General features: G+C 45.6%; 1 protein-coding gene across 3 annotated transcripts in view; it reads right to left on the bottom strand.

The window, feature by feature from the left end:
* The window catches only part of EDC3 (enhancer of mRNA decapping 3), a 121807-nt gene that overhangs the window by 67355 nt on the left and 28298 nt on the right, over positions 1-26154 (bottom strand). For 2 of the 3 annotated variants that reach the window (XM_081084789.1, XM_081084788.1), the window contains exons 2-3: positions 22896-23077; positions 17993-18312 (exon numbers count right to left, since the gene is read on the bottom strand). In XM_081084789.1, the coding sequence (XP_080940915.1) occupies positions 17993-18312; positions 22896-23059 (484 nt within the window). In that variant the 5' untranslated portion in view covers positions 23060-23077. The remainder of the gene's footprint in view (positions 1-17992; positions 18313-22895; positions 23078-26154) is intronic. The other variant, XM_081084790.1, reaches the window with a different exon arrangement.

The raw sequence follows: 26154 nt of genomic DNA, 5'->3' as shown, positions 1-26154 counted from the left end.
CTCTGAAGGGTGTGTGACCAGCTGCAAACAGCCATCATCCCCTCACCCAGGGTGACCAGGCACCCCAGTGGGGACCCCCACCCTGATCCAGGACACCCTCTAGGGCAAACCAGCCAGCCCCACCCATGAATCAGGCCTCTGTCCTATATAGTAAAAGGGTAATATGCCTCCCAGCATCGGGATCAGTGGAGCCGAGAGGCCGCCCGGCACCGGGATCAGCGTGACAGGGGGCAGCGCACAAACCCCGATTGCCCTGCGGCTCTGTGTGTGACAGTGGGCGGGGTCACAACCTCCCTATCCACCCTGCTCTGTTCGTGACAGGGGAAGGCGCCCCAACCCCCTGATCAGCCCTGCTCTGTGCCTGATGGGGGGAGCTCCCCAACCCCCTGATCACCCTGTGGCTCTGTGTGTGACAGGGTGCAGCGCCCCAACCCCCCAACCCACGGGCCCTGCTCTGTGTGTGACGGGGTAGAGCCATAACCTCCCTATCGGCCCTGCCCTGAGTGTGAGAGTGGCGGCGCCCCAACCCCCTGATCGGCCCTGCTCTGTGGGTGATAGAGGGTGGCGCCCCAACCCCCCCATCCCCACGGGCCCTGCTCTGTGTGTGATGGGGTAGAGCCATAACCTCCCCATCGGCCCTGCCCTGTGACTGTGGCGGCGCCCCAACCCCCTGATCTGCCCTGCTCTGTGTGTGACAGGGTGCGGTGCCCCAACTCCCCTATCGGCCCTACTCTGTGAGTGACAGGGGGGGGCTCCTCAACCCCCTGATGGGCCCTGCTCTGTGCGTGACAGGGGGGAGCTCCCGAACCCCCTGATGGGCCCTGCTCTGTGCGTGAGAGGGGGGAGCTCCCCAACCCCCTGATTGACCCTGCTCTGTGCGTGACAGGGGGAACTCCCCAACCCCCTGATCGGCCCTGCTCTGTGCGTGACAGGGGGCAGCACCCCAACCCCCTGATTGGCCCTACTCTGTGATTGACAGGGGGTGGCGCCGCAACCTCCCCATCGACCCTGCCTTGAGTGTGACAGGGGGCTGTGCCCCAACCCCCCAATCGGCCCTACCCTGAGTGTGACTGAGGGTGGCATCGCAACCTCCCAATCCGCTCTGCTCTGTGGATGATAGGGGGCGGTGCCCCAACTCCCCAATTGGTCCTGCTCTGAGCCCGACCAGGGGCTGCACCTAGGGTTCGGCCTTCCCTCTGCCACCTGGGAGCAGGCCTAAGTCAGCAGGTTGTTATCTCCCAAGGGTCCCAGACTGCGGGAGGGCACAGGCCGGGCTGAGGGAACCCCCTCCCGCCCCGAGTGCACAAATTTTTGTGCACCGGGCCTCTAGTCCTATATAATAAAGAGGTAATATGCAAATTAACCCTCGTGCCCTCACAACATGGCTGCCTACGACCAGGCTGGCCGGGGGCTAATGAGGAATGAACAAACAACTGAACAGCAGGCTGCTTGGGGTGACCAGGCCAGCAGGGGGGTTAATGAGGGATGACCAAATGACTGAACAGCTGGCTGCGTGGGGCAACCAGGCCGGCAGGGGGTGGGGGAGGACAGTAAGAGGCAACCAGGTTGGCGGGGGGTGTGGGGTCTGTTAGGGGTGACCAGGCTGGCAGGGGGGTGCAGTTAGGGGTGACCAGGTCAGCAGGGGAGGCAGTTAGGAGCAACCAGGCTGGCGGGGGGGGGGGGGGGCTGTTAGGGGTGATCAGGCCGGCATGCAGAGGTAGTAAGGGGTGATCAAGCTGGCAGGGGGGGCAGTTAGGGGCAATCAGGCCTGCAGGGGAGGGCTGTTGTGGGGCGACAAGGCCTGCAGGGGAGGGCAATTGGGGCAACCAGGCTGACAGAGGACAGTTGGGGGAAACCGGGCCAGCTGGGGAGGGCAGTTGGGGGGGGACCAGGCCTTCAGGGGAGGGCAGTTGGGGGGGACCAGGCCAGCAGGGGATGGCAATTAGGGGTGACTGGGCCAGCATGGGGCAGTTAGGCATAGATCAAGTGGGCAGGGGAGCGGTAGGGGGTGATCAGGTTGGCAGGCAGAAGTGGTTAGGAGCAATCAGGTAGGCAGGCAGGCAAGTGGTTGGGAGCCAGCAGTTCCAGATTGTGAGAGGGATGTCTGACTGCTGGTTTAGGCCCAATCCCACAGGGCAGTCGGACATTCCCCAAGGGGTCCCAGATAGCTGAGGGTGCAGGCTGGGCTAAGGGACACCACCCCCACCCCCCGCGCCAGTGCACGAATTTTGTGCACCAGGCCTCTAGTTTAAAAATAAACATTGATCAATTCTCTGAATGATGAACAGTTGGCAGCCTTTCAGACTATAACTTCAGCCATCGAAGATCAAATTGTACACCCCAAATGCTTTTTCTTGGATGGTCCAGGCAATAGTGGAAAAACCTATCTTTATAAAGTTTTAAAACATTATATTAAAGGTCATGGTGGTACTGTTTTACCTAGAGCGTCTATAGGAATTGCTGCAAATTTACTTCTCGATGGAAGAACCTTTCATTCCCAATATAAATTACAAATTCCATGAAATGAAACTTCAATTTCTAGACTTGATATAAAGAGTGAAGTTGCTAAACCCATTAAAAAGGCCCAACTTTTCATTATTGATGAATGCACCATGGCATCCAGTCATGCTATAAATGCCATAGATAGACTACTAAGAGATTATGAATTTGAATGTTGCATTTGGTGGGAAAGTTCTCCTTCTCAGAGGGGATTTTCGACAATGCCTCAGGGTTGTGATCAGCTATAGTACAAACAAGTTTAAAGTACTGTAGTGTCTGGGGATGTTTCAGACAGTTTTCTCTGAAAACAAATATGAGATCAGAGGATTTTGCTTATAGTGAATGGTTAGTAAAACTTGGAGATGACAAACTTGATAGCAGTTTCCATTTAGGAATGGGTATTATTGAAATCCCCGTGGAATGATTTGTAACGGGTCTATTATTGAAGCTACCTTTGGAAATAGTATATCTATAGATAATATTAAAAATATATATAAACGTGCGATTCTTTGTCCTAAAAATGAGCACGTTCATAAATTAAATGAAGAAATTTGGGATATACTCGATGGAGATTTTCACACATATGTGAGTGATGATTCCATTGATTCAACAGATGATGCTGAAAAGGAAAATTTCCCCATCATCATGCTACTGAGAAATCTGAATAGTAAATGGGGTGTTTGTAATGGTACTAGATTTATTATCAAAAGATTGCGAGCTAACATAATCGAAGCTGATGTATTAACAGCACCTGCAGAAGGAGAGGTTGTTCTGACTCTAAAAATTGATTTGTCCTCATCTAACACTGGCCTCCCATTTAAATTAACTTGAAGACAGTTTCCCGTGATGCCAGCATTTTCGAGACTATTAATAAATCACAAGGACAAACTCTAGATAGAGTAGGAATATTCCTACCTGAACCCATTTTCCGACATGGTGAGTTATATGTTCCTTTCTCTCAAGTTCGAAGAGCGTGTGAAGTTAAAGTTGTAAATACTTCATCACAAGGGAAATTAGTCAAGCACTCTGAAAGTGTTTTTACTCTTAATGTGGTGTATAGGGAGATATTAGATAAGTTCAATCAATTTATCAATTTTTTTATCAATGTTGTTTTTATTTTTTTTATTTTTATATCGTGTCTTTGTTGTTATATTATGTTGTTGTTCGTTTACTAATCAATTTATCAATCATTGTTTTTATCAATGTTGTTTTTATGTTTTTGTTATTTTTATATCATGTCTATTGTTTTTATGTTGTTTATTTTTTAATCAATTTATATATTATTTTCATATACATTTTACTAATTTTCTTTCATCTCTGACAATTTTACTATAGAAAAATGGTAAATAGCGATATTAAAATATTTTGTATTTTATTTTATGATACTACTAGAGGCCTGGGGCACAAAAATTTGTGCACTCAGGGGAGTGGGGAGGGCCCCTCAGCCCGGCCTGTGCCCTCTCGCAGTCTGGGACCCCTCGGGAGATAACGACCTGCTGGCTTAGGCCTGCTCCCGGGTGGCAGAGGGCAGGCCCAATCCCTAGGTGCAGCCCCTGGTCAGGCTAGGAGCAGGGCCGACTGGGGAGTTGGGGCACCGCCCCCTGTCATGCACAGAGCAGGGTGGATCAGGAGGTTGTGATGCCACCCTCAGTCACGCTCAGGGTAGGGCTGATTGGGGGGTTGGGGCACTGACCCCTGTCACACTCAAGGCAGGGTCGATGTGGAGGCTGCGGCGCCACCCCCTGTCACGCACAGAGCAGGGCCAATCAGGGGGTTGGGGCTCCGTACCCTGTCATGCACAGAGCAGGGCCAATCAGGGGGTTGGGGAGATCCCCCCTTCACGCACAGAGCAGGGCCCATAAGGGGGTTGAGGAGCTCCCCCCTCTCACTCACAGAGTAGGGCCGATAGGGGAGTTGGGGCACCGCCCCGTTACACACAGAGCAGGGAGGATCAGGGGGTTGGGGCGCCACACCCTGCCACACTCAAGGCAGGGCCGATGGGGAGGTTATGGCTCTACCCCGTCACATACAGAGCAGGGCCCGTGGGGGGCGGTGGGGGCGGTTGGGGCGCCGCCCTCTATCACCCACAGAGCAGGGCCGATCAAGGGGTTGGGGCACTGCCACTTTCACACTCAGGGCAGGGCCCGTGGGGGCGGGGGGGGGGGGGCGCCGCACCCTGTCACACACAGAAGAGTGCCGATCAGGGGGTTAGGGCGCCGCACCCTGTCATACTAACAGCCGCAGAGCGATCAGGGGGTTGGGCGCCTTCCCGTCATGAACAGAGCAGGGCGGATAGGGAGGTTGTGGCCCCGCCCCCTGTCACACACAGAGCCGCAGGGCGATCAGGGGGTTTGGGTGCTGCCCCCTGTCATGTTGATCCGAGTGCCGGGAGGCCTTGCGGCTCTGCTGATCCTGGTGCTGGGAGGCATATTACCGTTTTACTATATAAGATGGAGGCCTGGTGCACGGGTGCAGGTCAGTTGCCCTGAAGGGTGTCCTGGATCAGGGTGGGGGTCCCGCTTGGGTGCCTGGCCAGCCTGGGTGATAGGGTGATGACTGTTTGCATCTGGTCACACACCCTTCAGGGTGGGGGTCCCCATTGGGGTGCCTGGCCAGTCTGGGTGAGGGGCTGAGGGCTGTTTTCAGGCTTGCGGGTGACTGAAGCTCCCAACCGCTCCTTTTTTAATTTTTTAAATTTTTTATTCTGGGCCAGCTTTAGCTTTGAGGCTTGACTCCAGCTCTTAGGCCTCCGCTGCTGAAAGCAGGCTTCTGGTTTGTTTGGGTTCTATAATCGAAACACTGTTTCAACTCCAGCTCTGAGATCCCGGCTGGCTGAAAGCAGGTTTCTGGGGTTTTGTTTAACTTCTATACTTGTAACAATGTTTCAAACTGCAAGCTCAGAGGCCGGCAGAGGCAGGCGGGGAACGTTGGAGTCCTCCGTCACTGAACCAAGCAAGCCTCATGCTCCCTTTAAGCTGTCTGGCTGCCGGCTGCCATCTTGGCTGGCAGTTAATTTGCATATTGCCCTGATTAGCTAATGGGAAGGATAGCGGAGGTACGGCTAATTACCATGTTTCTGTTTTATTAGATAGGATATTACATATACTATTATGACATGTAGTTTTTTGCAGTAATATAATTCCCGCACAAATCTTTCTTCTAATTAATTTCGTTTCAATGTGCATGAATCTGTGCACCAGGCCACTAGTTCTTTATAACTGTCCCCCACTGAAAGAGATTGAAATCTGTTTATATTAACTCTCTTATCAATGTTGGATTAGGTAATCCCTTAACAATTCATTACTAACCTTGAAAGGACACTTATAAGCCAGAATTGGAATTACTATATTCCAGTAGTTTTATCAATCTACTAGTCTCAATATTAATATCTGTACATATATCAGAAGGAATTCTATTTATAGATTTCTACTAAGAAATCTAAATCTAAATGAGGAAAATACTGATAATCTACATTACAATTGTGGTGGGAATAAACCAATCTACTTCCTTGGAATCCTTACTATGCTAAATAAATGCCAAGTAAGTCAATCTCTGGTATACCTTTCTACTCATCTTACAGGGCCACTGGACAGATAAATAGATGTAATTCTATCTTCTATCACAAACCAATCCTGAGCCACATTTCATGATCAAATTCCCAGGCCACAGACATTTCCCACGCAATCTGAATTCAAAAAAAGTTCTCTGAAAGAGAACATTTTTCTGTCCATGATCTCTTTATTTACATGCAGTTAATCTAGGAAAAGGGAATGGACCCAACGGCAAAAACAGAAACAGCATCACTTTTTAAGGTAACTGCACTTTTTAACATAGCAAAGTAAATTGTTAAAGATCAAATAAATTACTTGTTTTGAAGTAAACTGCAGTCCTCAAAGAGAGTTGCTATAATGGTTAGTATTAAACAAAAATAGAAAAAACTGAGTCTTACGAACAACCAGCAATCACACTTCTAGGGATTTATGTAATTTATCTGAAAACTTATCCTATATAATAAAGAGCAAATATGCAAATAGTCGTCATGTCCTCACACCGTAATGGCTCAGACACTCAACACTGGGGAGAGAAGAATGGGGAACAGCTAGGCACAAATGAGCTTGTGAGAGAGGAATGGGGACCAGCCCGGGAGAGGGACAAGCCGCATGTCCAGTAGTCCTGGGCGCCAGCGGCTGCGCCTGCGGTCTGGGAGAGGGACAAGCTGCCCACCCGTGGTCCTGGGTGCCAGTGGCTGCACCTGAGGCCTGAGAGAGGGACAAGCTGCCCACCCGCCAGTCTCGGGCGACAGTGCCTGCGGCCTGGGAGAGGGACAAGCCACCCATTCCGTGGTCCCAGGCGCCAGCGCTTGCAGCCCAGGCGAAGATGCCCACCACAGTCCCCTGCGGCTGCGGCCGGTCCAGGTGAAACTGGCCTGGGTCCTGGGTGCCTGCAGCCAGCCAGAGGGAGGGAAGCCCAGGTCCTAGGTGCCTGCGACCGGCCAGAGGGAATCCTGGGTCCCGGGTGTGGGGCAAGGCAGAGGCAGTTAGGGGCAATCAGGCCATCAGGGGAACAGTTAGGGGAGATCAGGCAGGGCAGGCAGAGGTGGTTAGAGGTGATCAGGCAGGCAGAGGAGGTTAGGGGCAATCAGGCAGGCAGGCAGTGAGGTTAGGAGCAATCAGGCAGGCAGGCAGGTGAGCGTTTAGGAGCCAGCGGTCTTGGATTGGGAGAGGCAGTCGGACATCCCCCGAGGGGTCCTGGATTGGAGAGGGCAGGCCAGGCTGAGGATGCCCCCCCCCGACCCCCGTGCATGAATTTTGTGCACCGGGCCTCTAGTATCCACATAAAACCTGCACACAAATGTTTATGGCAGCTTTATTCATAATCACCAAAAGCTAAAAGCAACCAAGATATCCTTTAATAGGTAAATGAGTAAACAAACATCTATACAACAAAATGTTGTTCAACAATAAAAGAAAATGAGCTATCAAGGAACAAAAGGACATGTAAGACTCTTAAATACATACTGTTAAGTGAAAGAAGACAGTCTGGCCCTCGCTGGTTTGGCTCAGTGGATAGAGCATCGGCCCGCAAACTGAAGGGTCTCGGGTTCAGTTCTGTTCAAGGACACGTGCCTTGGTTGTAGGCTCGATCCAAAGCCCTGGTCAGAGCATGTGTGGGAGGCAACTAATCGATGTGTCTCTTTCACATCGATGTTCCTCTCTCTCTGTCTCTCCCCCTCCCTTCCACTCTCTCTAAAAATCAATGGAAAAATATCCTTGGGTAAGGATTAACAACAACAAAAAAAGACAGTCTAAAAAAGCTACATACTGTATGATTTTAATTATGTTATAATCTGAACTGGGGGCAGATTGGATGAAAAAGATGAAGGGATTAAGAAGTACAAATTAGCCCTAACTGGTTTGGTTCAGTGGAAAGAGCGTCGGCCTGCGGACTGAAAGGTCCCAGGTTCAATTCCGGTCAAGGGCATGTATCTTGGTTGCGGGCACATCCCCAGTAGGAGGTGTGCAGGAGGCAGCTGATCGATGATGTTTCTCTCTCATCGATGTTTCTTTCTAACTCTCTATCCCTCTCCCTTCCTCTGTGTAAAAAATCAATAAAATATATTTTAAAAAAAGCACAAATTAATAGTTACAAAACAGTCACAGGGATGTAAAGTACAGCATAGGGAATATAGTTGATAATATTTCAATAAGCATGTGTATTGAACACTTTGTAAAGTATGATTGTCTAACCCAGCGGTTCTCAACCTGTGGGTCACGACCCCTTTGGGCTTTGGTGGTCAAACGACCCTTTCACAGGGGTCGCCTAAGACCATCCTGCATATCAGATATTTACATTACGATTCATAACAGTAGCAACGAAAATAATTTTATGGTTGGGTCACAACATAGAAACTGTATTTAAAAGGCCAGGAGGTTGAGAACCACTAGTCTAACCACTATGCTGTTTACCTGAAACTAAAATAATATTGATTGTAAACTGTAATTGAAAAATAAAAATTAAAGAATATTATGTGATATTCTGGAAAAGACAAAACTACAGAGATTGGAGGATCTAAGGATGGAATGCAGAATGTGACAGAATCTGTTACAAACATGAAACAAGTCAATGGAGGTATGAATTAATAATTCTGATACTGCTATACATGTATACTGGAATTTAATATATATTTTTCCTTTTTGGGGGATAATTTAAGTCAATGGATGGCAGAAGGTAGGAGACAGGTGTTTCACTGTTGGGAGTTACACATAAGAAAAGGAGGCTAGAATGACCTACATGCTAATAGATTAAAATTGCAGGTATCTATTCTATACAGACTCATGTTTAGCTTCATATATAGTAGAGAAGTTACATATGTAAATACTTATAGGTACGTGTATATACACTGGTTAAATATGCATATATATTTCCCTGCTCTGTCAGCTTAAAGGGCAACACCCAGTAGCAATGCACATGCCCAGCACCCAGATCATGGTTTCTAGTACATTGTTCAATAAAAGAAAATAGGGCTCGTTAGAGACATGGCTGATTCTAGAGCTGGGACAGGAAATACAGAAGATAAACCTGGAGACTCTTGTAGTGCCAGAAAGTAAAGAACTACCGGTAAAAAACTAGTTTGTTTGTTGTTATTTGTTTCCTAGTGGCCAAAGCTAAAACGATGAGCACTAAAATAAAGCAGTATTAAATGTAGTCCATGTTGATAAAAATAGGTGACTGAATAAATACATAGGGGAGAAATGTCTGGTACAGAAGAATTCCAAAAAATTTATGTAGATTCTCTGCAAAACTCCCCATTCCTTAGGTGTGGGCTGCACAGAGTGGCTTCCTTACACAGAGCACAGTTTGTAAAGGGGGGAAAAGAAGTCACTTTACAGAAGAAACACGACACATACTACCTCAGCCAGGCAATCAAAGTCAACATCAAAAGTCATAAACCATTTTCATAGTAGATACCTTTGATGTGATGTTAATGAAATGACATTACCTCTGTGATCTCCTCCCCAAAATACCAGTCAAATAATGAGAAAAACATCAAATATCAATTGAGTGATATTCTACAAAATATCTGACCAGTACTTACCAAAACTATTTAGGTCATCAAGAACAACAAAAGTCTGAGAAACCATCAGAGCCAAGAGACATGGCTACTAAATGTAATGTGGTATGCTGGGTAGGAACATGTAACAAGGACATTAACAAAAAACTAAGGGCCCTGACCAGTTTAGCTTGGTGGATAGAGTGTCAGTCTGCGGACTGAAGGGTCCCAGGTTCGATTCCGGTCAAGGCATGTACCTTGGTTGCGGGCACATCCCCAGTAGGGGGTGTGCAGGAGGCAGCTGATTGATGTTTCTAACTCTCTATCCTTCTCTCTTCCTCTCTGTAAAAAAATCAATAAAATATATTAAAAAAAAAAAAAACAAGAAAAAACTAAGGTAACCTGGCCGATGTGTTCAATGGTTAGAGCACCATACTCTGCACAGAAGGGTTGCAGGCGTGTGTGAGAGGCAACCAATCAATGTGTCTCACTCACATCAATGTCTTTCCCTCTCTCTGTGTTCCTCCCTCCCTTCCACTCTCTCCAAAAAAATCAATGGAAAAAATATCCTCAGGGTGAGGATTAACAAAATAACAATAACAACAAAAACTAAGGCAGTTTGAATAATATAGATTTTAATTAAAATAATGTACCAACACTGGTTCATTAATTGTAAAAAATGCACCATGTTAATGACAGGGAGAAAATATGTAGAAAAATAATATATAAATGGTTAATAAAGATGATCTCCAAGTATATGAGATTATAAATTGCTTCAGTATTTAAACTTTTAACAAAAAAAGTATGGGGGCAGGCTAGAGGGAGTTAAGGGGGGAAAAAGGGGAACATACGTAATACTTTCAACAATAAAGGCTTATTTAAAAAAAAAAAGTAAACATTTTTGGTAAAGAAAGAAAAGTCTATTTTTAAAGAGAGAATAAAGCAAAGTAATGAAGTTAAAGTCTAAATGTCATAGCCACAGCAATCAGACAAGAAGAAGAGATAAAAGGCATCCAAATTAGAAAGGAGGAAGTAAAACTTTCATTATTCGCAGATGACATGATATTGTACATAGAAAACCCTAAAGACTCCACCAGGAAACTATTAGACTTAATAAATGAATTTGGCAAGGTATCAGGATACAAAATCAACATCCAAAAATCGATGGCATTTTTACACCAATAATGAACTCTCCAAAAGAGAAGCTAAACAAACAATCCCATTTATGATTGCAACAACAAAAAATAAAATACCCAGGAATAAACTTAACCAAGCAGGTAAAAGACCTGTACTTGGAAAACTATAGGACACTGAAAAAAGAAATAGAGGAAGATACAAAAACATGGAAATGTATACCATGTTCATGGATTGGAAGAATTAAAATCATTAAAACGTCTATACAACCCAAAGGAATCTAGATTCAACCCAATCCCTATTAAAATACCAATGGCATACATCACAGAATTAGAATGAATACTCCAAACTTTATATGGAACCATAAAAGCAATCATGAGAAAGAACGAAATTGGAAGGATCAGAATACCAGATTATTAAACTACTAGAGGCCCAGTGCACGAAATCGTGCACGGCTGGGGTCCCTCTGGGTGGCCTGCAGGGATCAGGCCAAAACCCGCAGTCCAACGCCGCCTGCAGCTCCTACCTGCCACTCCTGCTCATCCTGGCCCCATTGTGCCTGCCGAGGGCTTGCGCCCAATCAGTCCTGATCGATCGGGAGAGGCTCACACTGCTGCAGTAGCACTCACTAGCCATGAGCCTTGCATCTGGTGCCCTCGCAAGGGGAGTGGCCTGTGGGATCGGCTGAAAACAGCTCTCCCACATCCCCCGAGGGGCCCCAGATTGTGAGAGTGTGCAGGCCAGGCTGAGGGACCTCACTGGTGCATAATTGGGATGGGGAGGGACCATGGGAGGGCTCCAGGGTGTGTCCGGCCCATCCTGCTCAGTTCCGATTGGCCGGACCCCAGCAGCAAGCTAACCTACTGGTCGGAGCATCTGCTCCCTGGTGCTCAGTGCACGTCATTGCAACTGGTCGACCAGTGACTGTCTGCCCCCTGGTGGTCAGTGCATGTCATAGAGAGCAGTTGAGCAGCCTTAGGTATCATTAGCATATTACGCTTTGATTGGTTGTTCAGTTGTTCTGCCGTTCAGTCTATTTGGATATTACCCTTTTATTATATAGGATACTACGAAGCCATTATAACCAAAACAGCCTGGAAGTGGCACAAGAACAGCCATACAGACCAACGGATCAGAACAGAAACCCCAGAAATTGACCCAGACCATTATAATCCATTATTTGACAAAGGAGGCAAGAACATACAATGGAGTAAAGCTTCTTCAACAAATGGTATTAGGAAAACTGGACAGACACATGCAAAAAGATGAAACTAGACCACCAACTTACACTATACACAAGAATAAACTCAAAATGGATAAAAAATTTAAATGTAAGCCATGAAACCATACAAATCCTTAGAAGAAAACATAGGCAGTAAAATCTCAGATATCTTGCATAGCAGAATTTTTGCTGATACATCCCCTAGGGCTGTGGTCGGCAAACTGCAGCTCGTGAGCCACATGCCACTCTTTGGCCCCTTGAGTGTGGCTCTTCCTAAGACTTAGGAGTGCCCTAATTAACTTAATAACAATGTACCTACCTATATAGTTTAAGTTTAAAAGATTTGGCTCTCAAAAGAAATTTCAATCGTTGTAATGTTGATATTTGGCTCTGTTGACTAATGAGTTTGCCGACCACTGCCCTAGGGTAAAAGAAATAAAGGAGAAAATAAATGGGGTTACATCAAAATAAAAAGCTTCTGCACAGCAAAAGAAACCACTATCAAAATGAAGAAGGAACCCACTGTATGGGAGAATATTTTTGCTAATGATACATCTGATAAGGGTTAATATCCTATCTAATAAAAGACAAAAAGGGTAATTAACCGTACCTCCGCTACGCTTCCCATTGGCTAATCAGGGTGATACGCAAATTAACTGCCAACAAAGATGGCGGCCGGCAGCCATGCAGCTGAAGCGAACATGAGGCTTGCTTGCTCCAGTGATGGAGGAAGCCAAGGTTCCCCGCCTGCCGTGGCCCGGCTCTGAGCCCAAAAGCAACAATGTTTCAATTATAGAAGCTAAACAAACCCCAGATACCTGCTTTCAGCCGGCTGCGGCCTCAGAGCTGAGAGCGCCAGTGACAGCAACAATGTTTCAATTATAAAAGGTAAATAAATCTCAGAATAAAAAAAAAGAAAAAAAGGAGAGGCTGGGAGCTTCAGTCGCTGGCCAGCCTGAATATGGCCCTCAGCCCCTCACCCAGACAGGCCAGGCACCCCAGTGGGGACCCCCACCCTGAAGAGGGTGTGGCCAGCCTGAAAACAGCCATCAGCCCCTCACCCAGGCTGGCCAGGCACCCAAGCAGGACCCCCACCCTGATCCGGGACACCCTTCAGGGCAAACCAGCTGGCCCGTACCTGTGCACCAGGCCTCTATCCTATATAGTAAAAGGGTAATATGCAAACTGGCCCTAACAGCAGAAATACTGGGAATGACTGGTCACTATGACACACACTGACCACCAGGGGGCAGATGCTCAATGCAGGAGCTGCCCCCTGGTGGTCAGTGTGCTTCCACATGGGAGGAGCTCTGCTCAGCCACAAGCCAGGCTGATGGCTGCAAGTACAGCGGTGGTGGTGGGAGCCTCTCCTGCCTCCTCAGCAGCACTAATGATGTCCGACTGCAGCTTAGGCCTGCTCCCCGCTGGCAAGTGGACATCCCCCAAGGGCTGCTGGGCTGCCAGAGGGATGTCTGATTGCCATCTTAGGCCCAATCCCCTGGGGAGCAGGCCTAAGCCAGCAGGTGGTCATCCCCTGAGGGGTCCCAGACTGCGAGAGGGCACAGGCTGGGCTGAGGGACCCCCCACCCCCGAGTGCACAAATTTTTGTGCACTGGGCCTCTAGTTCAAAATATAAAAAGCACTCATACAACTCAACAAGGAAAACAAACAATCCAATTAAAAAATGGGCAGAAGAGCCCTAGCTGGTTTGGCTCAGTGGATAGCACATCAGCCTGTGGACTGAAGGGTCCTGGGTTCGATTCCAGTCAAGAGTACGTACCTTGGTTGCAGGCTCTTACCAGCCCAGGCCCTGTTTGGGACATGTGCAGGAGGCAACCAATTGATGTGTTTTTCTCACATCGCTATTTCTCTCGGTCTTTTCCTCTTTCTTCCCTCTAAAACTCAATGGAAAAATATCCTTGGGTGAGGATTAAAAAAATAAAAATGCTCAGAAGCCCGAAACAGTTTGGCTCAGTGGACAGAGTGTGGGCCTGCAGACTGAAAGGGTCCCAGGTTCAATTCTAGTCAAGGGCATGTACCTTGGTGCAGGCACATCCCCATTAGGGAGTGTGCAGGAGGCAGCTGATGAATGTTTCTCTCTCATTGATGTTTCTAACTCTTTATCCCTTTCCCCTCCTCTCTGTAAAAAATCAATAAAATTTATTTTAAAAAAATGCGCAGAAGATCTGAATAGACATTTCCCCAAAGAGGACAGACATAAATGGCCAAGAGACATGAAAAAATACTCAAAGTCACTAATCATCAGAGAAATGCAAATTAAAACTACAATGAGATATCACCTCACATCAGTCAGAATGGCTATCATCAAAAAATCTACAAGCATCCTGGCTGGTGAGGATGCGGGCGGTGGGTAGGGGAAGGCAACACTAGTTCACCGCTGGTGGGAATGCAGATTGGTGTAGCCACTATGGAAAACAATATGGAGTTTCCTGAAAAAATTAAAAATGGAATGTCCGTTTGACCCAGTGATCCCACTTTTGGGAATATATCCTAAAAATCCTGAAATATCAATCAGAAAGAATGTATGAACCTCTATGTTCACAGCAGTGTTATTTACAACTAGAGGCCTGGTGCATGAATTCTTGCACGGGTGGGGTCACTCGGCGTGTCCTGTAGGAATTGGGCTGAAACGGACAGTCCAACACTGCCTGCTGCTCCTGCTCATCCCGGCCCTGCTGCGCCCAGTCTGGCGCCTGTCCCGAATGGGATGGGGGTGGGGCCAGGACGCGATCAGTCCTCTGGGTGGGCACTGGGATGCCCTTGCCAGCCTGGGATCCAGATCCGTCCCACTGATGTTTGCGCCAGTTGTCAGGAGCCACCTGATGGCCGCTTTTATATCATTTCTTCCTTACAGAGCGTCTAGGGAGGGAAAGTGGCCACGGTGCCCAAGGCCGACTTCCAGTAGGCCAGCAGCACTGTTGGGATTGTGCCAGTAGTGCTGGTCCATCGGTGCCTGGCCCATTCTCTGGAAATTGGACCTGCAGGACTACTGAGAGAGTGAGTGGCTGCTGCTGGGCTGGTGGGCCACCAGGATGGGTTGGTCAGCTGAGCGGCACCCCTGTTGTGGGAGCACACTGACCACCAGGGGGCAGCTCCTGCATTAAGCATCTGCCCTCTGGTGGTCAGTGCGCATCATAGCAACCGGTCAACCGGTCATTCTTAGGCTTTGATATATATATATATATATATATATATATATATATATATAGATAGCTAAGATTTGGAAAGAGCCCAAGTACCCATCAGTAGATGAATGGACAAAAAAGCTGTGGGACATTTACACTATGGAATACCACTTTTATATATAAAAGCCTAAGCGACCAAATGACCAGTCAACCAGTCGCTATGACACGCACTGACCACCGGAGGGCAGATGCTCAACGCAGGAAATGCCCCCTAGTGGTCAGTGCACTCCCGCAGTGGGGCATGCTGCTCAGGTGACCACTGGACGCCAAATGCTGGGCTCATGGCTGACAAGTGCAGCTGCAGTGGCGTGAGCCTCTTCCACCTCCGCAGCAGCACTACCAAGCAGCGGCGGCAGCAGCAAGTGCAGCAGGGCCAGGATGAGTGAGAGTGGCACGGTGCCTGGTCTGGGCTTGGGTCCTCCCTGGCTGCCTGCCGCTTCGTGCACTACTACATCTCTCGGGGGATGTCAGACTGCCAGTTTTGGCCCAATCCCTGCAGGCCTGGCAGAAACTGGCAGTCTGACATCCCCGAGGGATCCTGGATTGCGAGAGGGCACAGGCCAGGCTGAGGGACCTCACCAGCGCATGAATCCATGCACTGGGCCTCTAGTGCAGCTATAAAAAGAGGCTCTCTTGCCCTACCCCAGGGGTCCTCAAACTACGGCCCGCGGGCCACATGCGGCCGCTGAAAACATTTATCCGGCCCGCCGGGTGTTTTTGCCACCGCTGCCTGTTGCTGAATTTGTTCATAGCATTTTTTAAACTATAGTCCGGCCCTCCAATGGTCTGAGGGACAGTGAACTGGACCCCTGTTTAAAAAGTTTGAGGACCCCTGCCCTAACTGGTTTGGCTCAGTGCATAGAGGGTCGGCCTGTGAACTGAAGGGTCCCAGGTTCGATTCCAGTCAAGGGCATGTACCTTGGTTGCGGGCACATCTCCAGTAGGAAGTGTGCAGGAGGCAGCTGATCGATGTTTCTCACTCTCTATTCCTCTCCCTTCCTCTCTTTAAAAAATCAATAAAATATATTTTTTTTAAAAAAAGAGACTCTCTTACCTTTGGGAAAGCATAGATGGATCTGGAGCATATTATGCTAACTGAAGCCAGTCTGAGAAAGACAAGTATCACATGATTTCACTTAATTGTGGAATCTAATGAACAAAATGAACTGACCAATAAAATAAGATCTGAAGACGGAGGCATGGAACAGACGAGCATACCCTGATGTGGGGTTGGGGGGACAAGAAGATATAAACCAAAGAACTTATATACTTATGTGCATAGCCCATGGACACAGGCAATAGGGTGGTGAAGACCAGGGAGGGGGGGTTGGGTCTGGGCAGAGGCAGGTAAAAAAGGGGGGATAAACAAGAGACATTCGTAATACTATCAACAATAAAAAATATACATTAAAAAAAGAGAGAAAAGACTCATTTTCTTTTCAAGCATTCTACAGTTTTTGAAAGGAAACAAAAATAATAATTCAATTTTAGACTCAGGTTTTCAATCATTGTCAATTCAGATAGTTATATAAGAAGCACTGAAAGCCCTGATCAGTGTTCTAAGTGGTTAGAGCATCAGCCCAGGCTCTGAAGGTCTTGGGTTCAATTCCCGGGCAAGGCACATACCTGGATTGCAGGTTTGATCTTGGGCTCTGATCAAGGCATGTGTGGGAGGCAGCCAATCAATTGTTTGACTGGGTGCCTCCAATCACATTGATTGTTTCTCTCTCCTTCTCACATCAATTGTTTCTCTCTCCTTCTCTCTTATCTCCCCTCTCTGTCTCCCTTCCACTCTATCTAAAATCAATGGAAAAGGGTGCCCGGCTAGCTCAGTCGGTAGAACATGAGACTCTTAAAATCAATGGAAAAATATCCTCAGGTGAGGATTAATAAAAAAACAAAAAAAAGAAGCACTGAAGAAAAGTACCTTGAAATACATATATTTTTCTTAATTTTGAAAATTTCAGGATTTTATTCACAGAATCAGATATTTTCAAAACTTAAAAATGATGACCCCTGACATCAATGCCACACAGATTCTAGTGAATCTGTTATAATTCACTATTATATAAAAGATTTGATTATTTCAGAGCAAATCAGTGAATTAACTATGGTTGTATAATGAGCAAATAACATTCAACAATTTGTTAGTGCTAAATAAACTGGAAATCAATAGACACCAGTGCATACTCTCTGGATGTGCCAGTAGGGACAGTGAGTACAGCAAATTTTAAATTGTCAGTCTGTCAGAAACTAAGGTCACAGAGGTTTCTAGGCAAGTGCCTTCCTCTCCTCTATCGAGGATTAGAGCCAAATCACAAGAAGAAAAGTTATTTAAGAATACTTTAGAACAGCCCCAGTGCAAATCCAACTCAGACATCACTATGACCATCAGTTACCAGATTAAAAACAATATCACTTCTGTCTATGTGAACTCCAGGCAGATTTTTTCTTAAAGAAAGGAAACTGGTATGAGTCTCTAACAGAGTATTTCTTTTCTTTAAAAAAAAAAAAATGATTTCAGAAAAAGGGAGAGAGTGATAGAAACATTAATGAAGAGAATCATTGTTTGGTTGCCTTCTGCACGCCCGCTACTGGGAATTAAGCCTGCAACCCGGGCTTGTGCCCTGACCAGGAATCGAACCCTGACCTGGTTCTTGGGTTGACACTCAACCACTGAGCAACGCCAGCAGGTCATCTAACAGCTTATTTCTTTTCCCTTATTATCTTATAGCTCTGGAATAAGAGAACTGTGCTATATTTTTGTGAAGCTCTGCCAGCATCCTTTTGTAAAGGACTTGTTTAAAGAATAGCAATAGATAAGAACTTACAGCCCTCAAACATCAGGTTAAGAAGAAATATCAACTTGCTCCAACTTACAAGAGTTGTGCCGACGACGGAAACTTTTGGACTGACTCAAAGGCTCCACGTGCCTGTCCACATAGCTCTTGGAACACTGCTGCTGCTGCGGGGAAACGGCAGCATCCTGGCTCTTCACATCTGTCCTCTTAGGGATGTTTTGAGGGGCACTGCTGGAAGAGGTTGGCTTCTTGACCAACCTGCCTGTGCCATTCTGATTGATACCCACTTGGTACCCAATACCAGAAGGGCCTAATTCTGTCTGATGAAGGTCTCCAAAATGTTGGTTTTCTCCAGGACCTGGTATCTCCAGAATTTTTAACTCCATAATGTCACCTGCCCTGAAATACACAAAAGAATCCAACTCTCAAAACTATAATAGTGGTAACAGTGATGAAACTGAAATCAATAGCAACCAAGCATGTCACACTTGTGGCCAGCGGGTCGCAAGTTTGACATGCTTGAGCTATACCTTTGCAAGGTTGCATTTCAATGAGTTATCAAAGGCAAAAACTAGGAAAGGTGGTAGATCACTAAAGACAAGACTCAGCCACCAATATTCAATAGACAAAGCACTAGCCTTTAAAGAACCCTACTGTTAATCACAAAACTATTATTAGTATCTTAGATTTCCAGATTGCTTAATAGCTTTTTTTTTAATTCATTTACTCACTTGCTCATTCAGTAGGCATATACATAGTACTTAATATGTGGTAAGCCCTGCACTCTACATGAGATTATAGAGATGAAAAGCAATATATGCCTACAAAGAACTCACAGTCTGGTCAGCAGAAAAGACAAGTAGATAATTAAAAGTGTTAAATACTATGACATAAGTGTGCATAAGAGACTAGAGAACCCAAAAGGAAAATGCAGATGTTGGTTTGGCAGAGATCGATGAAACACATATGTTAAGTCTGGGTGGGTACGGAAAATAAGAGTTGCCCAAGCAAGAGAGGCATTTCAGGCCAAGGCTCAGAGACTAACAAAATGTGTCCTATTTAATGAACTGCAAATTTTATGGTTTGACTAAAAGGAAAGATGTTTGTGGAGGTAAGGCCTGTGAAGGTAATTAATCAGGGGCCAGTCATAATCACATTGGATTTTTCTGGTGGCTGTAGGTGAAGAAACGAGTTAGGAAAACAGGCAAGAAGTAGGAGGGAATAAATAGGGCAAGTGACAATGAAAATAGAGAAGGAAAAATAGAGCCATGAGACACTTGGAATTCACAGGATTTGGTGACAGGAAGATCAAGAGAAACAATTTATTATGGTTCTTAAGTTTCTAACTTGGGTGGAAGGTGTCATTAGTCACCTCTTAAGGGTAGATCTTTTGAGGGGAAATCTGCAGGTAACAAATTCAGCTTTGAAAATCTTTTCTAAAAATATATTTTTATTGATTTGAGAGAGAGAGAGAAATAGAGAGGGGAACATCAATGTGAGAAGCATCGATCAGTTGCCTCCCTCAAGTACCCTAACTGGGGATCAAACCTGAATCACAGGTATATGCCCTGACCAGGATTCGAACCAGTGACCCTTTGGTGCATGGGACGATGCTCAACCAACTGAGCCACACCAGTCAGGACAGCTTTGAAAATCTTAAATTGAAGATTTAAGGATAGCCACCTCAAAATGACCAGAAGACAAAATGTATGAAGCTCAGAAAATGGGTCTAAATTAAAGATTTGATATAGGCTAGTGGTCGGCAAACTCATTAGTCAACAGAGCCAAATATCAACAGTACAACGATTGAAATTTCTTTTGAGAGCCAAATTTTTTAAACTTAAACTATATAGGTAGATACATTGTCATTAACTTAGTGTACTCCTAAGGCTTAGGAAGAGCCACACTCAAGGGGTCAAAGAGCCGCATGTGGTTCGCGAGCTGCAGTTTGCTCACCACAGATATAGGCAAACAGAGAAGTCACCAGTAACAATGGCCGGTTTATACATATTCTCATGGGGATAAATGACATGATATATGCAAATATTTAAGTCTAGTATTTAGTTATTAAAAATTCAATAAATGTTTATTATTACTACTAAAACGATTTGGGATCTCATTAATATATAACAAGGTACACATGAGATTGTCTAGAGTACAGCATGAGAAAAGAATCAAAGATAGAAATTTGAGTAACCCAATCTTAAAAGTGAGTAGAAGAAAAAGAATCTATAAAAATAGAAATAATAAAGGAATGAAGGAAAACATGGAAAGAAAATTCAAAGAGGTGATAGAGAAACTAAAAGAAGAGGACACTTCAAAAGTTAGGGAGCATTTGAACAGATTATAATTGAGATACTACCAATGAATTTGGCAATTAGGTCATCTGTAACCTTAGCAAGAGCTAGTTCAGCAAAATGGTAAAGTAAGATAAGGGGGGGGGGGGGGAGTAAGGAGGGACTAGAGCAGTGGTCCTCAACCTTCTTTTGGGCATGCTCCACCTAAGCATCTCTAAAATTCTGATGAGCCCTCCCCTCCCCCATGACATATAATTCTTATTATTCAAAAAGTAAACTTCTATTCATGTGGAGGAAGCCTAAAAGGCCATTAACTTGGTCTAAACAAGCTTCCAAAGAACATGGCATCAATGAGAGAGAAAAATAAAAGAACGAAAGGACAGCTGAAATACTTAGGAAGAAATCACTAAAAATAGTTTAAAAAAATATATGAAGTGATATGAAAAAAATAGCAAATAAAGTTTCAAAACATAAAATAGAAAACTGAAATGCATAAATATGCCATAGTATTTATATACTGTATATGAGGCCCCTGGAACCATAAGAAATGCAAAAAATTGACTGTTAATAATTCATTCTCGAATTGCCGCCCTTAAAAATCAAATTGCCCCTCTGGGGTCTGTGCCCCACGTTGGGAACCACTGGACTAGAGAATGAGGCCACAAAGGGAATGAAGGCAGACTACTTAGCTCTGAAAAGAACTATGGGTGTAAAGAGAAGGAAATGATAGTTGCAAATGCAAGTTGTATGTGGGTTGGGGGGGGAATGTGTACTACAGGGGAAGCCTGGGAATGTTAGAATGCAGAGAGGAAAGAGATAGTATAAAGGTTGAAACTAAAGACACACAAAAGATGGACAGGGTCTCAAAGATGATAGAAAAGAATAGCATATAAAGCACACATGATAAGGTGAGTCCTGAACACAAAGGAGATATTTCTATTGAGACTTCAGAGGAGGTAAGAAATAAGATTGGATACACCTACAGAAAAGGTTATGTGTGGGTATTATTCAGAAAGTTAAGGAAGCTCTTGTCTGATAGTCTTTTTTATTTTTATTTTTAATTAACATAATTTTGCCACATTGATAAAAGGAGGGATGTGAAGACAACTGAACTTCAGATATGCTGGAAAACACTAAGAAAAATACATCCCTGTAGCTAAGAACTTTAACTACTGGCTACATTGTGCTTCTGGAGATAAATTATGATACAAATCTACAGATAGCTGCAGTTATACAAAGGAAAACCAGTAACAACCTCAGAGTAAGAAAGCACAGTGATACAAAACTGAGAAGTAAAATCTGAAGCCATAAAAGGAAACAGAAAGATTATTCTGAATTTGACCCATCCATCTACACTAATAAAAGAGAAAAATGGTAATTGGCGTACGGCGATACCATTTTCATTGGCTAATCAAGGCTATATGCAAATTAACTGCCAACTAAGATTGGCAGTTAACTGCCAACTAAGATTGGCAGTTAACTGCCAACTAAGATTGGCAGTTAACTGTCAACAAGATGGCGGCTAATTTGCATATGTAGGCACAATGCAGGGAGGCGAAAGGGAAAGCAGGAAGAAGCCCCCTGCCACTGACAGTGATCTGAAACCCAGGGGGGAGCTAAGAGCTGGGGGGCAGGGCAAAGGCAGCCCCAGGGCCGCCTTTGCCCTGCCCCCCAGCCATGATCGGAGAATCAGGCGCCTTTGCCACCCTGGCCAGTGATAGCAGGAAGTAGGGGTGGAGCCAGCGATGGGAGCTGGGCACGGTCGAAGCTGGCAGTCCCAGGAGCTAGGGGTCCCTTGCCTGGGCCCAAAGCGAAGCCCACGATCGCGGCACCCCCCGCTGCCACTGCAGGTCCCCGCTGCCTGGGCCGGACGCCTAGGCCAGAGGCGTTAGGCCTAGGCGGGGCGGAGCCTGCAACCGCGGGGAGCTGGTGGTCCCCTGCCCAGGCCTGACACCTCTGCCGGAGGCCTCAGGCCTGGTCAAGGGGCCGATCCGGTGATTGGTGATCGGAGGGTGATGAGGGTCAACTTCTCTGGCCGAGGCATCAGGCCTGGGCGGGGGGCGGAGCCAGGGATTGGGGGGATATGATGGTCCCCTTGCCCAGGCCTGAAGCCTGGGTCAGAGGCGTCAGGCTTGGGCGGGGGTGGAGCAAGCGATCAGAGGGAGATGGGGGTCCTCTGCCCAGGCATGATTCCTGGGCCAGAGGCCTCAGGCCTGGGCGGGGGGGTGGAGCCAGTGGTCGGGGGGAGATGGGGGTCCCCTGTCCAAGCCTGACACCTCTGGCGGAGGCGTCAGGCCTGGGCAAGGGGCCGATCAGGCGATCGGAGGGTGATGGGGGTCAACACCTGAGGGCTCCCAGTATGTGAGAGGGGGCAGGCTGGGCTGAGGGACACTCTCCCCCCCGCCCCACACACACACCCAGTGCACGAATTTCGTGCACCGGGCCCCTAGTTTAAATATATGCGTGCTTGATAGAGATAAGAAAAACATTTCACAAACCCTGAACCATTAGTTGAAAGCCAATTATGATAGCTTACTGAAACAGCAGCAGGACTGCACAATCTCACCTTTGACAAGAAGACTGTACTCAAAAGCAGTGCTACACAAGAGAATATTGGCCATCTGGCCTAGGTTCAGACCACCAGATCACCAGATTAGATTTGAAAGAATCAGTCAGGATACTCACCTGAAGGTGACTTCCGGCACAAGGCACTTCACTCCATTGTGGAAAGGACGGGTGAGAGAAATGGTCTGGCTGACCTGATCAACTGCTGACACTCTTCCCTGATAGACACCCAAGCTATCTCCACAGTTGATGGACACAATACTGCCCAGCCAATCCGTAGCCATGTTTCAGATGTGAGACCACTGTGGAGAGAAGAAACCAGGCAGTATACCTTAAGAAATAGACAAATCTTTAATTAAATTCAGTAAAGAATTATGTCAGGTTCTGTATCATGTGTGCTAAATAATATATACTAGTATTCTGTCATATCCTTAATTGATGTAATAAAACATAAAAAATAAAACTTTTTCCAGAAGGAGTTTGCATATTAATGAAAAAACAGTACCATATAATACGTATATATATATAGACTTTACAATTGCTTTAAAGCACATGTACTAGATAGATACGTATTTACCCAGCTATCAAATCACACAAACTATAACCTGTTTATAACCTATTATATTTTAATATATCTGCCATTAGAATGCTTTCAAAAAGAATTTATTATGAGGAAATAATATATAAAAAAATATTGGTAATATCAGAGTACCTCATATCAGAATAACCCTCTTGAAATAATGATAAATTCTGGACAAAATTTTTCTTTAAAAGCTGGCTGAAGGCATTACAGAACACTACACCTAACAATTACAGAATATACATTATTTTTACGTCTACATGGAATGCTCACCAATGTATGCTGGGCCTTAAACCACTACCGATTCATTTCAAAGGACTGATTATCAGTCCACAACAAAACTCAATTTGAAATTGAAAACAACAGATCTCAAATATTTGGAAATGAAGCAAGACATTTCTAAATAACCTATGGGTTGAGGAAGAAATCAAAAGAGAAGTTAGAAAATAGTTGAAACTCAGTGATAATGAAAATGTAACATTTGTGGAATAAACTGAAAACAGTGCTTAAAGCCTGGCCAGTGTGGCTCAGTGGTTGAGCATCGACCTAAAAACCAGGAGGTCACAGTTCAATTCCTGGTCAGGGCACATGCCCAGGACACAGGCTTGATCCCTGGTGGGAGCATGTAGAAGGCAACAGATGAATGTTCTCTCTCATCGATGTTTCTATCTCTCTTCCCTCTCCCTTCCTCTCTCTAAAATCAATAAAGACATATTAAAAAAAATAAAAACAGTGCTTAAAGGGAAAATTAGAGCTTTAAGTACTTATATTAGAAAAGGAGAAAAGTTCAAAACCAAAGATTGAAGACTCCATCTTAAGAAGCTAGAAAAAAAAGAGGAAATTACTCGAAAATAATAAGAAAGAAAATAAAAAGTATAAATCACTGAAATAGGAAACAATTCAAAAAAATAAACAAAACCAAATATTAGTTATTTGAAAACAATAAAGTTCATAAATCTTTAACTACTAGTAGACTAATCAAGAAGTAAAGATAAAACACAAAGGAGAAACCAATATGGCAGCATAGGTAAACACCGGAAATTGCTGCCTCGCATAACCACTTCAAAAATACAACTATCATCAATGTTTCTAACTTTCTATCCCTCTCCCTTCCTCTCTGTAAAAAATCAATAAAATATATTAAAAAAAAATACAACTAAAAGACAAAGCGGACATCATCCAGAACCACAGGAAGGCTGGCTGAGTGGAAATTCTACAACTAGAAGGAAAGAGAAAAGCACTGAGATTCAGAGGAGGTTCAGAAGTAAAGTGCAGAAGTACGGAGGCGCATGCTGAAAGGGCTAGTAACTGAGGACGCGGCGCACGTGGAGAGGGCTGGCAGCTGAGGACGCAGTTGTCTTTTTCAATCCGGAGGGAGGCTCAAGCTCCCGAATGCTCTGAACTCCAGTTCTGGGTGAGTCTCTTGGGACCCAGATTCATACGGGGAGAAACTGGACTGTCTGGCATTGGGCAGACTCGAGGGCGGCTTTCTCTCAGAGATGCTTGCGGTGATTACCGTGGGACACTAGGACATGGGGCCTCTTAGGGTAGGACTGGGGAGCAGCCATACCTGCTTTGTCCGCCCTGTTGATCCCGGGACCCCGCCCCACCCAAGCTGTGCGCAGAGACTTTTGCATATGAAAGGCCTGGCCCTTTGCAATCTAAAATTACCTAACAAACTGCTGCTGGGTCAGAGAGACCCAGAACTTCCAAAAGAAGGTCTAAGGCCCCACAGCAGCGTGCACTGCTTCACAGCTGGGCCTCATCTGGGCACCTCCAAACCCCAAACAAAGAAAAGGAATCTCTCCATAGCTCCTGCTGGGTAGCTTCAGGCAGAGGCTAAATTAGCACCTCCTTAGAGATCCAAGAGCCAGTGTACCCAGTGGTCAGAGGGGGACCATCCAGATTACAACTCCTCAGATCCATAAGGGACACACTCAAGGGGCAGACTCAGTGAGCACCAAAGCCCCACTGAAGCAAGTCTTGCCCCAGAAGGGTGTCTTCAGCACAGAAGTTCTCCCACTGCAGACACAGCTGATTCTCACAGCCAATTGGCCTGGAGGTCAATTCCTCCCAGTGATACCTACAACAATCAAGGCTTAACTACAACAAGACTGTGCACAAAGCCCACACAGGAGTGCACCAAGAGTGTCCACCTCAGGTAATTGGGGAGGCTGAGCCACTGGGCCATACAGGACATCTAACACAGAAAGCCACTCTATCAACACAGGGAAGCATAAAAAACGCGGCGACAAAGAAACAAGTCACAAATGACAGAAATGGAGGAAAGCAAACTACCTGATATAGAGTTCAAAACCACACTTTTAAGGTTTTTCAAGAATTTTCTAGAAACCGCCAATAAATTTAGTGAGACCCTCAAGAAATCTAGTGAGACCCTTGAGGTTATGAAAAAGGACCAACTAGAAATTAAGCATACACTGACTGAAATAAAGGATATTATGCAGAGTTCCAACAGCAGACTAGAGGATCACAAGAATCAAGTCAAAGATTTGAAATACAAAGAAGCAAAAATCACCCAACCGGAAAAACAAAAAGAAAAAAGAATCCAAAAATATGAAGATAGTGTAAAGAGCCTCTGGGACAACCTCAAACATACCAACATCCGAATTATAGGGGTGCGAGAAGAAGAGAGAGAGCAAGATATTGAAATCATGACAGAAAACTTCCCCTACCTGGTGAAAGAAATGGACTTACAAGTCCAGAAAGCACAGAGAACCCCAACAAAAGGAATCCAAAGAGGATCACACCAAGACACATCATAATTAAAATGCCAAGAGC

Source organism: Myotis nattereri, assembly GCF_964212035.1.
Source record: "Myotis nattereri genome assembly, chromosome: 1".
NCBI classification, from domain to species: domain Eukaryota; kingdom Metazoa; phylum Chordata; class Mammalia; order Chiroptera; family Vespertilionidae; genus Myotis; species Myotis nattereri.
This window is presented reverse-complemented; position numbering and strand designations above follow the sequence as displayed.